Genomic DNA, 14262 nt, shown 5'->3' on the forward strand with positions numbered 1-14262 from the left:
AGTTGTTGGATAAAGGTTTGATTCGACCTAGTGTTTCACCTTGGGGTGCTCCTGTTTTCTTTGTGAAAGACGGATCTATGTGTTTGTGCATCGATTATCATTAGCTTAACAAGGTGACATTATGGAATAAGTGTCCTCTACTGGGGATTGATGACTTGTTTGACCAGCTTTAAGGTGCTCAGTATTTCGGTAAGTTAGATTTGCAGACTGGTTATCATCAGTTAAGGATCCAGGATGAGAACATAGCGAAGACAACTTTTCGGACTCACTATGTTCATTATGAGTTCTTGGTTCTACCGTTTGGCCTAACTAATGCACTTGCTACATTCATGGACTTGATGAATCAGGTGTTCCGACCGTTCATTGATCTGTTCGTGGTGGTGTTTATCGATGATATCTTGATTTATTCACAGAATGCAACTGAACATGAGGAACATCTAAGGCTTGTTTTGCATACTATTAGAGATCAATAGCTATATGCTAAGCTTAGCAAGTGTGAATTTTGGCTGGAGCATGTTAGATTCCTTAGCCATGTGATTTCGCAGGATGTTATCATGGCGGACCCTGCAAAGGTAGAGGCAGTTGGTAGTTGGAGTTGACCTACCACAGTGATTGAGATTCGGAGTTTTCTGGGCTTAGCTGGATATTATCGGAGATTTATTGAAGGGTACTAACCATTGGCGTTTCTTCTGACGAAACTGACAAGGATATTACTTTTGTTTGGGATGACAAATGTGAAGCTAGTTTTGATGAGCTGAAGAGGTGACTCATATCTGCACCTATACTTATACTTCCATCTGGTTCTGGAGGTTTTGTAGTATACACTGATGCGTCCCGTAAGGGATTGGGTTGCGTTCTGACACATCATGGCAAGGTAGTAGCTTATGGTTCTCGCCAACTTAAGCCGCATGAACTTAATTATCCAATCCATGATTTGGAACTAGCTGCTATGGTTTATGCATTAAAGCTTTGGCTATATTATCTTTATGGGGAGTCTTGTGAAATTTACACTGACCATAAGAGCCTCAAGTATATTTTCAGTCAGCGAGAGCTAAATTTGCGACAGAGATATTGGTTAGAGCTGGTGAAAGATTATGACTATCAGATTCTCTATCATCCTGGCAAGGCGAATGTAGTTATTAATGCCTTGAGTCGGAAACACTTAGCTAGTGTAGCAGCTTTATCACTTCAAGTTGGTCAGTTAACAGAGGATCTTAGGAGAATGGAAATTAAACTGATTGATCAAAGTGGTGATAATCTTCTCACAGATTTTACTGTGCAACTTATGTTGATTGAACGAATTCAAACATCCCAGATTGAGAGCCCAGAGTTCATGCGAATCATGGATAATGTACAAGCAGGTACACGGCCCGAGTTTACCATTTCTAACATCGGTGTGCTTCGTTTTGAAACTCGACTTTGTGTTTCGAATGTCAGAGATTTACGGAGAGGGGTTATGGAAGAGGCTCATACTTCCACTTTTTCTGTTCACCCTGGGAGTACAAAGATGTATCAAGATCTTCGTGAGAGTTTCTGGTGGGGAAATATGAAGAAAAAGGTTACTGAGTTCCTCGCACATTATTTGATTTGTCAACAAGTTAAGGCAAAGCATCAATAGTCTGCGAGCTTACTTCAGTTACTCCCTATTCCCGAGTGGAAGTGGGAGCATATTACTATGGATTTTGTGACAGGTTTACCGAGGACCTGAGATGGGCATGATTCCATATGGGTTATCGTCGACCGATTCACGAAGTCTACTCACTTTCTTGCTGTTGAGAATACGTATTCTCTTGAACGACTTGCGAGACTCTTTTTAGATGTGATTGTTAAGTTGCATGGAGTCCTAGTGTCTATTATTTCCAATCGTGACCCCCGTGTCACTTCTCGTTTTTAGTGTAGCCTTCATAATGCTATAAGGACTAAGTTGAGTTTCAGCACAGCTTTTCATCCTCAAACCAATCGTCAGTCAGAGCGCACTATTCAAATTTTGGAAGATATGCTTCGAGCGTGCGTACTTGATTTGAAAGGTAGCTGGGACAGACATCTATCGTTGATTGAGTTAACGTATAATAACAGATATTAGGCGATAGCACCATACAAGGCACTTTATGGGAGAAGGTGCATATCTCCGTTATACTAAGACGAGGTAGAAGAGCTTTGATTATTGGGACCAGAGTTAATACAGATTGTTGCAGAAAAGATTTCCATGATTCGTGCACGTTTATTAGCAGCTTCGAGTCGACAGCAGAATTATGCCGATCCTCACAGACGTGAGGTGACATTCGACGTTGGAGAATATGCTTTTCTAAGAGTTTCCCCTATGAAAGGCTTTTTTAGATTTAGACGTAAAGGAAAGCTTAGTCCGAGGTACATTGAGCCGATTAAGGTCTTGGAAAGAGTGGGCAAGGTTTCTTATCGCCTTGCGCTACCACCAGAGTTGTCACACATTCACCCAGTGTTCCATGTATCTTCACTCCAGTGGCATCGTAGTGACCCGTCTCACGTCATTTCTTATGAGCCTATTCCGGTCAAGGAGAATCTCACTTATGAAGAGTACCCCATTGAAATTATCGATCAGAGAGAGAAAGCTCTCCGCACCAAGACTATTTCATTAGTGCACATGTTATGGAACAATCATGGTGTGGAGGAGTCGACTTGGGAACTAGAGGATGAGATGTGCCAACACTATCCACATTTGTTTAACTCAGGTGCATTGAGTTTAGGGGACTAAACTCTTTTTAATGAGGGAAAAACGTGAAATTCCGTCCCCAGAATTTCATTATTCATTACGTATCTCATTATTTAAATTCGTGTTTCACGTTTACATTATCTTTATTAGTTAATTTTAATTCCATTAATTTTAGGAATTAAATCGATTAGTTATCAGGTTTGAATTTTTGTAATTAATCTTTAAAATTCGTTGACCTTTCGAGGTCACAATTAATGTTTTCGAATATATTAAGATTAGTAGTGGGAATATAATAGCATTGAAAAGTTGTCTATAATGCTCCCACAAAATTGCTGAATTTAGGTTGTCTAATTGCAAAATGTCAAAAATATTTAGTAGAATATCTAACCGCACTTGAACAATTTAAACTATATAGGTGATGCTAGAGAGATTATCTACTTAAACATATTTTGTAGACCACATGATAGTTGTGAAATCTTGTCCCCGAAATTTCACTATTCATTACGTACATCGTTATTTAAATTCGTATTTCATGTTTACGTTATCTTTATTAGTTAATTTTAATTCCATTAATTTTAAGAATTAAATCAATTAGTTATCGATTTTGAATTTTCGTAATTAATCTTTAAAATTCGTTGACCTTTCGAGGTCACAATTAATGTTTTCAAATAGATTTCAAAACCACGAGCACATAAGTGAAAGCTGTTTGCGAATCTGGGTTTTAACAGTATAGTTATGGACATTTGAAGTCATTTTACTGAACTATAGATTTTAAATTAATTAAAACTCCCACCATGTGGGAATGGTAACCAATCAAAGGTGAGGACCGGCCCAATCAAGTACAAGTTTAAGGGGCCAATCAGAAGTGAGGGAGGGAAATAAGGACCAATTAGGAAAAGAGAGCCATTCCTGTCGACTCGTACACCCACCACTAACCTGGTTTGATTCCAGCGATTTTCGCCATTTTTTCTGTTGAAATTCACACATCCACCACCTGCAACCTCTTCCATAATCCCCCATCTACCTTATTCGCCCAGATTTGAGGATTTTTAAGTCCAAAACGGTGTAAATTTGTGCGGGTGACCCATGGAGTTTTGATAGCAATTTCGCCATTTTGACGAATTACACCACCCATCACCACCCCTAATCTAATCCTCTTGGACCCAGGAACAAGACCCAACCAGTTGTACGGGCAGTGGAACACCGAGGAAGGAGAATCGAAACTCACCCATTCTAGGGTTTTCGACGGGTGCGAGCCAATTTGGGGCCTTTCCCGGCCAAATTGGACTTGGCCACATGTATAAAACTTACTCTACTCATTGAGATCTTCATTCTGGTAAAATTTGGTAATTTTTGGAAAAAGTCAAACTTTTTGGCTTATCGAGGGCGTCCGGTTGCTGCATGCAGCGGCACATGGGCCGAGACCCCACCTGACCACCCTAAGCTAAATTTGATGCCCAATTCCATATTTAACATCCAATTAACAAAATTCCATTATTTGAGTATATTTTCGTTAAGATTCGCCACTTGAATATTTTAACAAACGACGATCCAACCGTTGGATCGCCAGCAAACTTTGAAATGTTATTTTATGTAATATTTAAGGACCTTGGGAACTTACGAATAAAAAATCTAGTGGTTGGATTTTACAAAGCAAGTGGCGTAGGATCATAGACCCTACCTTTGAGAGACGGTTCAACTTCTCTTAAAATGTTATTGTGAAGAACTTATTGAAGTTGTGGTTATATGAATTATCGAAGAAATTCTAATTGTAGACTTGTACCTTATTTTAGGCAACGAAAGTATGTGACACCTTGATTATCGTGATAGGGTGCGTTAGTGCGGACTTTAATATATGTGATATTGTTATTACCTAGAAATCCTCCCATGCTAGTATACTTTGTGGATACAACATGGATTTCTAAATTATGTTTTATGCTAAATAATTGTTTTTTATAAAGTTTGCCATCAATCTACTTTATGAAATGTTATGTGATTTGCCTATTTGAATTGTTTATGAATTGTGTTTTAAAAAATATATTTGAATGGTTTATTAAATGTGAGAGCTAGTAGGGGACCATGGTCCTGCTTGGTTAATCCGCGATAGGGGACCATATTTTTTTTTTATGGATTGACTCTGCTTGGTTAATCCACAAAGGGGGGGGGGGTCACTACCTACATGGTTTCTGAGGGGTGGCTCTGCTTGGTTAATCCGCTATGGGGGGCCACTTCCTGTTTGGTTACTTATGTAGGCTTTGGGCGAACTGCATCACTCTAGCCCTAGTTTTTAGTGTTTTTCGTGAACATAGTTTTGAGAACCTTGTGTTTTGACTTAGAAAAGTCGTTGGATGTCTGGGTGACTCCTTCGGAGTTTTCAGCGACTTGATTATGATTTCATAAAGCATGATTCTATACTTGATGTTTATAGATTGTTATCGATGGTTTGTTTTTATTGATTTTCACATACGTTGTATTATTGTCACTCACATGAGCTTTGCAACTTTTCCAGGTTCTTGTTTGCCCGGTGCACCATTCCGATGGTATAGGCACTAATCATACAGGTGATAAATGTTAGTAGATTTCGAGAAGTCCGTGGGTGGGGTAGCAGTGCAGTTATTAGAGACTCGGAGTGTTAGGTTACCCCTTTATCCTCTCTTGTACTTTATCTTTTGGGACTTTCTTTTGAGCACCTTGGACTTGTTCCTAGTCTAGCAAGAGTTGTGCTTCTTTTTGGAGTGTACATATTTGTAAATATCTGGTGGAGGACCTAGCCACCCTCATAATTATTTTGGTTTATCAGTTAAAGTATTTCATTCCGTAACTTATGCCATATTCAACGAACGTTACTTCCCCTTGTCACGTGTTGATTCTCGATGTATGTCGGGATCGGGGCGTGACAATAGTGGTGACTGTTGTTACATTAATCATCATCCGCCGCGTGAAGGATGGATCTGCACTTGATCAATTCCCGGACAGCTTAAGCTTTTTTCGGGTAAAGATTGGCTAACAATGTCCAGTACTGTTGCCACTGGCCAGCCCCCTCATGGGTACCCTTCTTCCTTTCTTGCAACGCAATAACATCCTATTAGAGTGTGCTCCCTTGTTCCTTTGTGGACACTGATCCGTCGGTAGGTAAATAATGCAACAAACACTGGCATGAACGGCAAGTCATGGTACCAATAATTATGCATGGAACCAACAGAGGGACTGGCCTTGCAATGTTGGTGACAGCAGATAGCACTCATAGCAGCAGGGAGCAACAATATTTGGGTTGTCTTTCTGAGTACTTCTGAATGCACAGGGATGCTAAATGGAGAGACTCGAAATCCCTGAAGTCCGTCTCAAAAGCTACTTTACTCAAACTACATTTAGTAAAAAGTACTCGGATTTCATCCGAAACTGATAAGGAAATGAAGATTCTTAACAGACCTTACATATTAAAATACCACATAAGCACGTATTTACAAGCTCATCTATAAGTATGGTGCTGAACATATCAACAGAATCTATCAGACCAGGAAAGAGAAATTAGAAATTTATATACGCACACATTCAATGCTTGTAAGTTCTTTTCTGTAGTTACTAACGGAGGATCATGGTGTGCATGGCGCCTCAGAACTGCTATTTATCGGCCAAAAAATTTATCATCTCCACCTCAATCTTCGTTACTAACCCCCCCCCCCCCCCCCGGGGGCATACTTGGATGTATATTGAACATTACTGGATGCAGCTGCACGGGAAAGGGAGAGGATTTTTATCGAGCTGATCGTGTTTCCTGCAAACATAAACGGAAAACTGAGGAAGCTGAAATTGCAGAAAACATAAATTGAGGGGATGATGGTGCTTCCGTGGTCTTAATGTTGAACAAATAACAATCTGGCAAGAAACTTGTCAAAAATAGTACGCGAGTTATCTGCAGTGCATCTATAAAGTACCGAACACAAGGACTTACTGAACGAAAAGGGAAGTCATCTGCCTCAAGCATATGAACAATTTGCCCCATTTTCGGTCGCTTATGGACATCTAGATCTATACATCGGAGACAAACCAGCAATACTCGCTTCATGGCTCTTGGAGGGGGCTGAACTGCAATCAGAGGATCAACAACATCCTCTCCACGGCGACTTTGGATCATTCCTTTAAACCAATCAACCAGGTTCATCTGATATACAGCAACTGTAAACAGTTATGATACTGATGCAATGCTTCTATAGGAAGAACCGAAGAAGAGGAGAAATTAGTTTTACCTCTCCTGCTGGTTTGGAATAGTCAATTGGGTTTCTTCCTGTAATTATCTCCATTAGTAGAACTCCGAAACTATATACATCACTCCCCTCGTTAAGCATACCTGTGCTTGCATATTCTGGAGCTACATATCTACAGAAAATTATAGCAAAGAATCACTATAACAAAGCCTTGATAATGCATCATGGTAGTTATCATTAGGATTTGAGAATAAACTAACCCAAATGTCCCCATAACGCGTGTAGTCACATAGCTTGCCTCCGATCCTAAGAGCTTGGCCAGACCAAAATCTGATACTTTTGCGTTCCACTTTCTATCCAGAAGAATGTTACTGGATTTTATATCACGGTGCACCACCTTGGGTTCTAACCCTTCATGCAAATAGGCCAGCCTGCCAGAGAAACAAGGATCATAAGTTGATCTGAAGCAGACGGATGAAAAGTATTCTCGTAGCGATATAAAGGAAATCATGAGAATGACAAATCTTTTACACGTTTTCGTTGTACGACTGCTAGACTAATTAACCCTCACGTTGGATTCACTTTCTTTTATTTAAAAAGAAGGGAAGAACAAGTGAAATGAACAAGGAGAAGCAAAATTATCTCACCCTTTTGCTGTCCCGATGGCGATTTTCATACGAATATCCCAGGTCAGAGGGCTGACAGGCCCAACATCGCCGTGCAACCATTGCTCCAAGTTGCCGTTGTCAATGTACTCGTACACAAGCATCCTGCAGATCAATAAAAGTCCCCATGGGCATGTTAGAGGAGAAAAGAGGTTCATCGATCTCAGTTCACCTAAAGGATAAGATAATGGAGTTTTACCTTTGAGCACCTTCTGCACAATAACCAATTAGACCCACCAAGTTCTTATGCTTTACTTTCCCAATGGCTTCGACTTCCACCTTAAACTCGTTCTCTGCCTGACCCCTATGCATCAGATGACAAGCAGCGATGAGTTTCGAGTTGACAAAAATATAATACGAATACGGAATTCAAATCAGCAGACGAGATATATAATTTTACAGGCAACTGTTTTTCCTCTTGCTCCTAGTAGCTTTCTTCGGTATATGCATTAACATCAGCATATGTTTTTTCTAAGCAATATTCTAACCTAATTCTAACTTACGAGGAGATAAATTCGAATTCGAATGCAAAAGTGCAGACACTACATAAGCAAATTGCTCTAACCCACATATATAACGCTAGGGATTTGGATCCTCTCCGGATTCTCATTGTGAGGATCTTAGAGATCAAGTCATCGCAGCCGCTCACCAAACTTCCTATGGTCACAAATCATTATGCAATTTAGATAGGATTAAAAATTCAAATGATTTATTGCCGCATATATGTGATGAACGGGTACAATGAATTAATCTTAGGATCCTCACAGCGAGAATTCGTAGGGATCCAAATCACAACGATGACAAAGTAATGTTTGGTCAATCAAAAGTGAAAACAAATTTCGTGTGAAGATCAGACAAAGCAATGAGACATTGGAAGAATAAAAATAAAAAAGAAAGGAAGAATAAAATTGAGAAAAGCACAAAGGGAGTCTCTTTTACTTTTTTTTTTTATCAAAAGATAAGCATGTCATTCAAACTCTGGTCTACAAACTGTGACTATTAATATTATTTTACAAGTTCAAAAAGTATATTTTACAACGTCTATATCATTGATGTGACATAATATATAGAGAATAATTAAAAAATAAAATATTATGTACACCAGAACTCACACGTAATAAGAAAAAGAAAAGCAAATCAACGCAATTGTTTCCGTTTCTCCTTTTTATAACAAATTTAGTTTATGACAAAAAAAAAGACAACAAATTTAGTTAATAAAATGTTATTGTGACTATATTTTAAGTCAATCATACATTCTTATACAACAATATAAAATAGATATTAGTGTTCGATTAGCTTGAAATACCACCATAAGAGCATATCTAAGAAGATATCAAAATGTCTAACTCAGCAATAATGGTAAAAAAAGACAATAATAATGTTTTTTAACCGAAAAGTCAAATTTGATGTAACAAAACATAGAATAACATATTTCCTCCCTTATTACCAAATTTGACAGCAGTTTCAAATTTATTCTACTTAATTATTTTATTTAAGTTTTATTAGTTCAAGGTTTGACATTTTGTTTCTTTCCATTACCAATGCAATGTTTAAATATTTTTATACATTTAATTCATTTCTTTCATTATCAACGCAAAGAAAATAAATATGAATTTTTAGTTTATATCTAAAATTTGACATATTGAGTGGAGAATAAAATTTAAAATATATCAAAATATCACATAAGTTGTCAAATTTAAATTTTATACTTAAAATTTGACATCTCCAAAAGAGATGTTCTAATAACTTCCTGTTGTGATTTTGTCTCCATCAGCACGAAACTTACATATAACAAGGTACACGCGTACTCTTGTGCAACAGACATAAATAAACACATCTTTAGACGTAAGTTTTAAGCCACAAGGACCACCACCGCTCCTTAGTCCCACTTGAGCTTGGAGATTTTAAATTAAATATATTAAAAAAACAAATATACCATAATTATTAACTGTTGACCACGAAAAACATGAATGAGGATCCTAAGATCCTCTTTGTGAGGATTCTCGAGTCCGTTTATTGTATATCATATGGTTAGTTTTTGTCAATTTATGTATAATTTTAAATAAAAAAATTTAAAATAATTTTTGACCGTGTGAGATACGTACGATAAAAGGACACGATTTAAGATTTCTCAAGATTTTCATAAAAAGGATCCGAAGAGGATCCTCATTCGAAAAACATTATTGAGTACAGAGCTTAGAAGGCACTTGGATTGGATCTTAATCCTAATCACAATAATAACTAGACACATGCGTATCATTTTCCTTAACTAATCCCCTATTTATTTAATTGTTTGCACAGAAAATAGTTTCATGAAATAAAAAAAATGGAAATAATAGTTTTTACACTAAGTAATAAAATTCACGTACTTGTTGTTCAGAAGGTTCTTGACGGCCACGACAGAGCCGTCCTGCAGCTCGCCGCTGTAGACGATGCCGTATCCTCCTTCTCCAATTACGTTCTCTGGAGAAAACCCGCGTGTCGCGATATCCAGCTCCTTCAAGCTGTACCACCGGCCCCACCCGATGTTATGCGGGCTCGACCCGTCACTTTCCAACCCGCTCCGGTTCCCTTTCCCTCTTTCGATGTCAACAATCTCCGTCACCTCCAGCGGAGCCTCCTTCAACTTTTCATTTCCTATTGTTCTCTCGCCATTGTAAGCGGCGCGTGGACTCGGTTCCTTGATCTCGGCGATCTCCTTGGAGACGAGGGGGATTGAGCCGGAGCTGTGCTTCACGCGCATCTTGCGTTTTCGTGAGGCTCGAGTTATGCGGAGGCAGAGGAAGATGAGAAGGGCGGCTGCGAGGAGGCAGAGGACGAGGATGGCTATAACAGCGTAGAGTTTGAGGTTGAATAATGGGGTTTTGGCGGTGATCTTGTGGGAGAGGGAGTTGTTTGAGGCTTCAGTTGTCTCTCCGAGAACCGCCATTGTTACCGGCAAGAGAGGTTGATGGAGAATTTGAGGTGTGAATTTTATCCAGAGAGAGAGGTGGTGGGAGTGTTTGTTGGGCTTGATGGAAAATATCTTGAAGTTAAAGTTCAGTCAGCAATTTAGACGTTGGAGGATTTTGCATTGAGAGAGAGACAGAGAGAGAGAGAGGAGAGAAGGAGAGCGGTTTCAACGGAAACAAAAGCGAAAGCAAAAGGTTGAGGGGAAGGGAAGAAAGAAAAAGATTAGAGAAAAAAAAAAGGATAAAAAAAGAGAAAGAGGAAGAAGGAGTAGTTAGATTTTGGGTTTGGATTTTGGGTTTGGTATGTGAGGTTACTACAAAACTGCCACAGCAGTTGTGGGGCACAGGCAGCCAAATCACAATGAGTTTTAGGCCCGATTGTTAGGAGTACATGATTCCATTCCCTTCTAATCTCTTATATTTTTCTCTCTTTTATTTAAATGATTATGATTAAACAATGTTAGTATTTTATACTGATTATTTTATAAAGAAATAAAGATAAAAAGGGAAGTGTGAGAGGAGGGAAGGGAAGGAGAGGAGAGAGTAATGCTAGGGAAACAAAATTTATAGACTAAAATTGTAAACTAAATGATGTGTCGCCAATAAGATTTGAGCACGTTTATCAACGCTTAAGTAAAAATTTAATCATCAACTTTATATTATTTAGTTTACAAAACTTAATCTACAAATTTAGTCTCCCTAACATTACTCGGGGAGAAAACTATGAAGAGAGAGAATCCTACTCCTATTTGTTAAGCGGACTATGTTAAACTGGATTAGTTTTAAAAATTAAATTGAATTAACTTGATATAAATTAAGCAATGTAAGAATAATTAAGCGTTTTACACAAAACCGAACTAAAGACACAAACTAAACAATTTTAGCCTTTTGTAAATTGTTAATTCCCAAAAAAGAAACATTCAAAGTGCCCTCCTAATCCTTTAATTATTTTATCAAATATACCATTTCCATTTCTATTAGAGAAATCGTACAAATAAATAGTATGTATAACATTACTTTTTTTTTATTTTTTTAACAGTTATTGATATGTTCAACAATGACATCACGATACTATATCGATCATTCTTTCTTTACTAAAATTAAGGACAAGGATTGTTTGCCCTTCTGTGCCTTCCTGTTTTGTTTGGTCATGGTTAAGCTACGTCAACATTTTTTTTTTATAGAGATAATAAGACAATAATGAATAGTAATATAAAATGTTGACGTGGCTTAACCGTGACCACACAAACAGAAGGGCATGGGAGGACACCGAAAGTGGGAGGGCAGACAATCCTTCCCCTAAAATTAAACCCCCTATCAACTACAGGTTGGTCAAGCGGATAGCCAAAAAGGTTTGAAATTCCCAATCAAAGTTCAAGCTTTCACGGATGCATCTCTTGTAGCTCCGGCTTTGGGTTAGGATACCATTTGACTCGAAAGTTAAAAGTACGATGTTATTTTATGTGGTATTAAAATTGCATGAGGAGGAAAAGTAGTGTGGCACCAATATCTTACAGAATACCTCTTACGTTAAAATAATAATAGACGTCGTATCCTTGGAAAACTATATATGCATACATGTGTGGTATGTGCATTATATATGTACGCAAGCTTGACTAAAAACAATGTGGGGCTAACTAACCTTGAACTTAAAGGGCAGGTCAATGGCTTACTAATAATGAAACGTTTAGATTTCAATATTTTAATTTGGAAGTTAAATAAGGATTAAGCTTTAAGATCTAGCTTGATATGATTTCGAACCAATCTTATCACAAATGTTTAATAGTTATAAACTTTTCCAACCAATCTTAGGCTTTGTTTATTAGCTTTAAGTAGTTTTTGCTTGAAAGCTTGACTTTTTCATTTGATGGGTCTGAGTTTGAATTAAATTTGCAGACATGAGTTCAACTTGTAAATTATGGTAATTTGTGAAACTTTGTCGGTAGTATGGTTGATCATCAGTATCATTGATATTGTTCAAATTTAATCATCTATTACTAGGTGTTGGATTTTATCACACAAGATGCCTCATTGATATTATTAATTGTATATTATTGTCATATCACCGATGTGAGATCCTATTCTCCGACATGTTCCTCACGAGTGGCCTCACATGGGGTCATAAGGGAAACGAATCCCCACAACGGGAACTGGTCGAGTCATTACATCAAAGCTAACACAACTTTTCGAGAGCTCAGTCATCATGATAAAGTTTTAGAGAGATAGGTCGTGATCTACCACTAATGGCATCCATACTGTCCACTCTTAATCACACGTACAATCAATATGTGTGGTATTTTTATGCAAAAGGCCTTAGTGCAATTAGAAATTTAGAAGTGGAGCCAATTGATATTAAATGTTATTTGTTTTGTGAAATGGTTGACGTGGAACTTTTTACTTTATTCAACATGCCCCCTCAAGTCGGACCACTTTGGAGTGGACCAAACGTAAAGCTACATCTCTCATGTTTGTAAGAGAACCCAAAATTTGGACTCAAATTTGAAAACTCGCTCTGATACCATGTTAAAGTTTCAGAGAGTCAGGACGCAATCCACCACTAATAGCATCAATATTGTCTCCACATAATCACCCATGCAATCAATAGGTATGAGATTTTTATGCAAAAGGGCTTGACACAATCAGAAGTGGAACCATTTGATATAAGTTGTGATTTGTTTTGTAAGATGGCCGACACGAGACTTTTTGCTTTTTTGAACACATCATTCATAGACTATAACCAACACAACTTTACAAGTGCCCAGTCATTCAATATCCTTAAACTAGAGATAAGGCAAATTTTTTGAAAGCTCAACTTAAAGAGACAAATTCGAGCCTAGTAGATTGGGACCATGATTTATCAAAAGAATAGGCTGCTATGATACCATGATAAACTTTATAGGCTTAGCGTGGTCCATGAACAATATTACTGATATTGTTCTAACTTAACTACTTATTATTAGGTCACAATTTTATCACAAAATGCTTCAATGATATTAGGGGTGGAAACTCCCATATATTTATTATATATTAGTTTGTCATATGATAGCGTTGTGAGATTCTATTCTTCAATTATGTCTCCACTTGCTTACATTCAATTTTGAATCTCTCTCCTCGTAAGCTAAAGCTAGTTTTCTCTAATTACCCTTATATACCCTAATGATATATAAAATAAACAAAAAAAAAGGCAAATGATCACTTGTAAACTTTCACATCCACTTACTTAGAAAGCATAAAGATATTTATATACCGATAGATGCGCATGGTATTCTGCATAAGGGTGTGATATCCACACATCTCATTTTACTTCTCACACACCTTTCTAATTTTCGGTCATCGGATCGGATGAATTAAAGAAGATCAACGAACAGAAATTAACAAGGGGTGTGTGAGAAGTAATTTGGGGTGTGTGGATAGCACACCCCTTCTGCATACTGCAGATTTGGGTAGGTCTGTTTTGCACGTTGGAAGGCACACAAGACCAACTACTTGGGTTCTCTTTGTGGGATATGTTCATCAAGGTTTTCATATATTCTTAGGCATTACTTTTATATTAAAAGAAATAAATAAATAAATAAGAAATATATTATTTGGGGGAGGGTAACATCTCTTTGTCATTTCTCTACTTGGAAACCAAATATGCCAAAGTTTCAACTACCATATATTATATAGGTCATGACCAATGAACCCTATTTCGTGGCTTCGGTGGGTTGAGGTCGAACGTGACTGTCTAATGTAACTCACCACCTAAATTT

At 37.7% G+C, this 14262-nt stretch overlaps 2 protein-coding genes across 2 annotated transcripts; one reads left to right on the plus strand and one right to left on the minus strand.

Moving 5' to 3' along the window:
* The first annotated feature begins 2206 nt into the window (after positions 1-2206).
* LOC125475785 lies at positions 2207-2731 on the plus strand. The gene has a single exon (XM_048581156.1). The coding sequence runs from the start codon at positions 2207-2209 to the stop codon at positions 2729-2731; it is 525 nt and encodes a 174-aa protein (XP_048437113.1).
* Positions 2732-6100: 3369 nt separating this feature from the next.
* LOC103963129 (probable receptor-like serine/threonine-protein kinase At4g34500) lies at positions 6101-10725 on the minus strand. Its single transcript, XM_048581163.1, has 7 exons — positions 9929-10725; positions 7759-7863; positions 7542-7664; positions 7155-7325; positions 6937-7066; positions 6642-6851; positions 6101-6464 (listed from the first exon to the last, which is right to left on the minus strand). The coding sequence occupies exons 1-7, from the start codon at positions 10486-10488 to the stop codon at positions 6444-6446; spliced, it is 1320 nt and encodes a 439-aa protein (XP_048437120.1). The 5' UTR covers positions 10489-10725; the 3' UTR covers positions 6101-6443.
* Between the last annotated feature and the right edge of the window lie 3537 nt (positions 10726-14262).

Source organism: the organism of the source record quoted next, unplaced genomic scaffold, assembly GCF_019419815.1.
Source record: "Pyrus x bretschneideri cultivar Hongxiangsu unplaced genomic scaffold, Pyrus_bretschneideri_v1 Contig16, whole genome shotgun sequence".
Classification (NCBI taxonomy): Eukaryota; Viridiplantae; Streptophyta; class Magnoliopsida; order Rosales; family Rosaceae; genus Pyrus; species Pyrus x bretschneideri.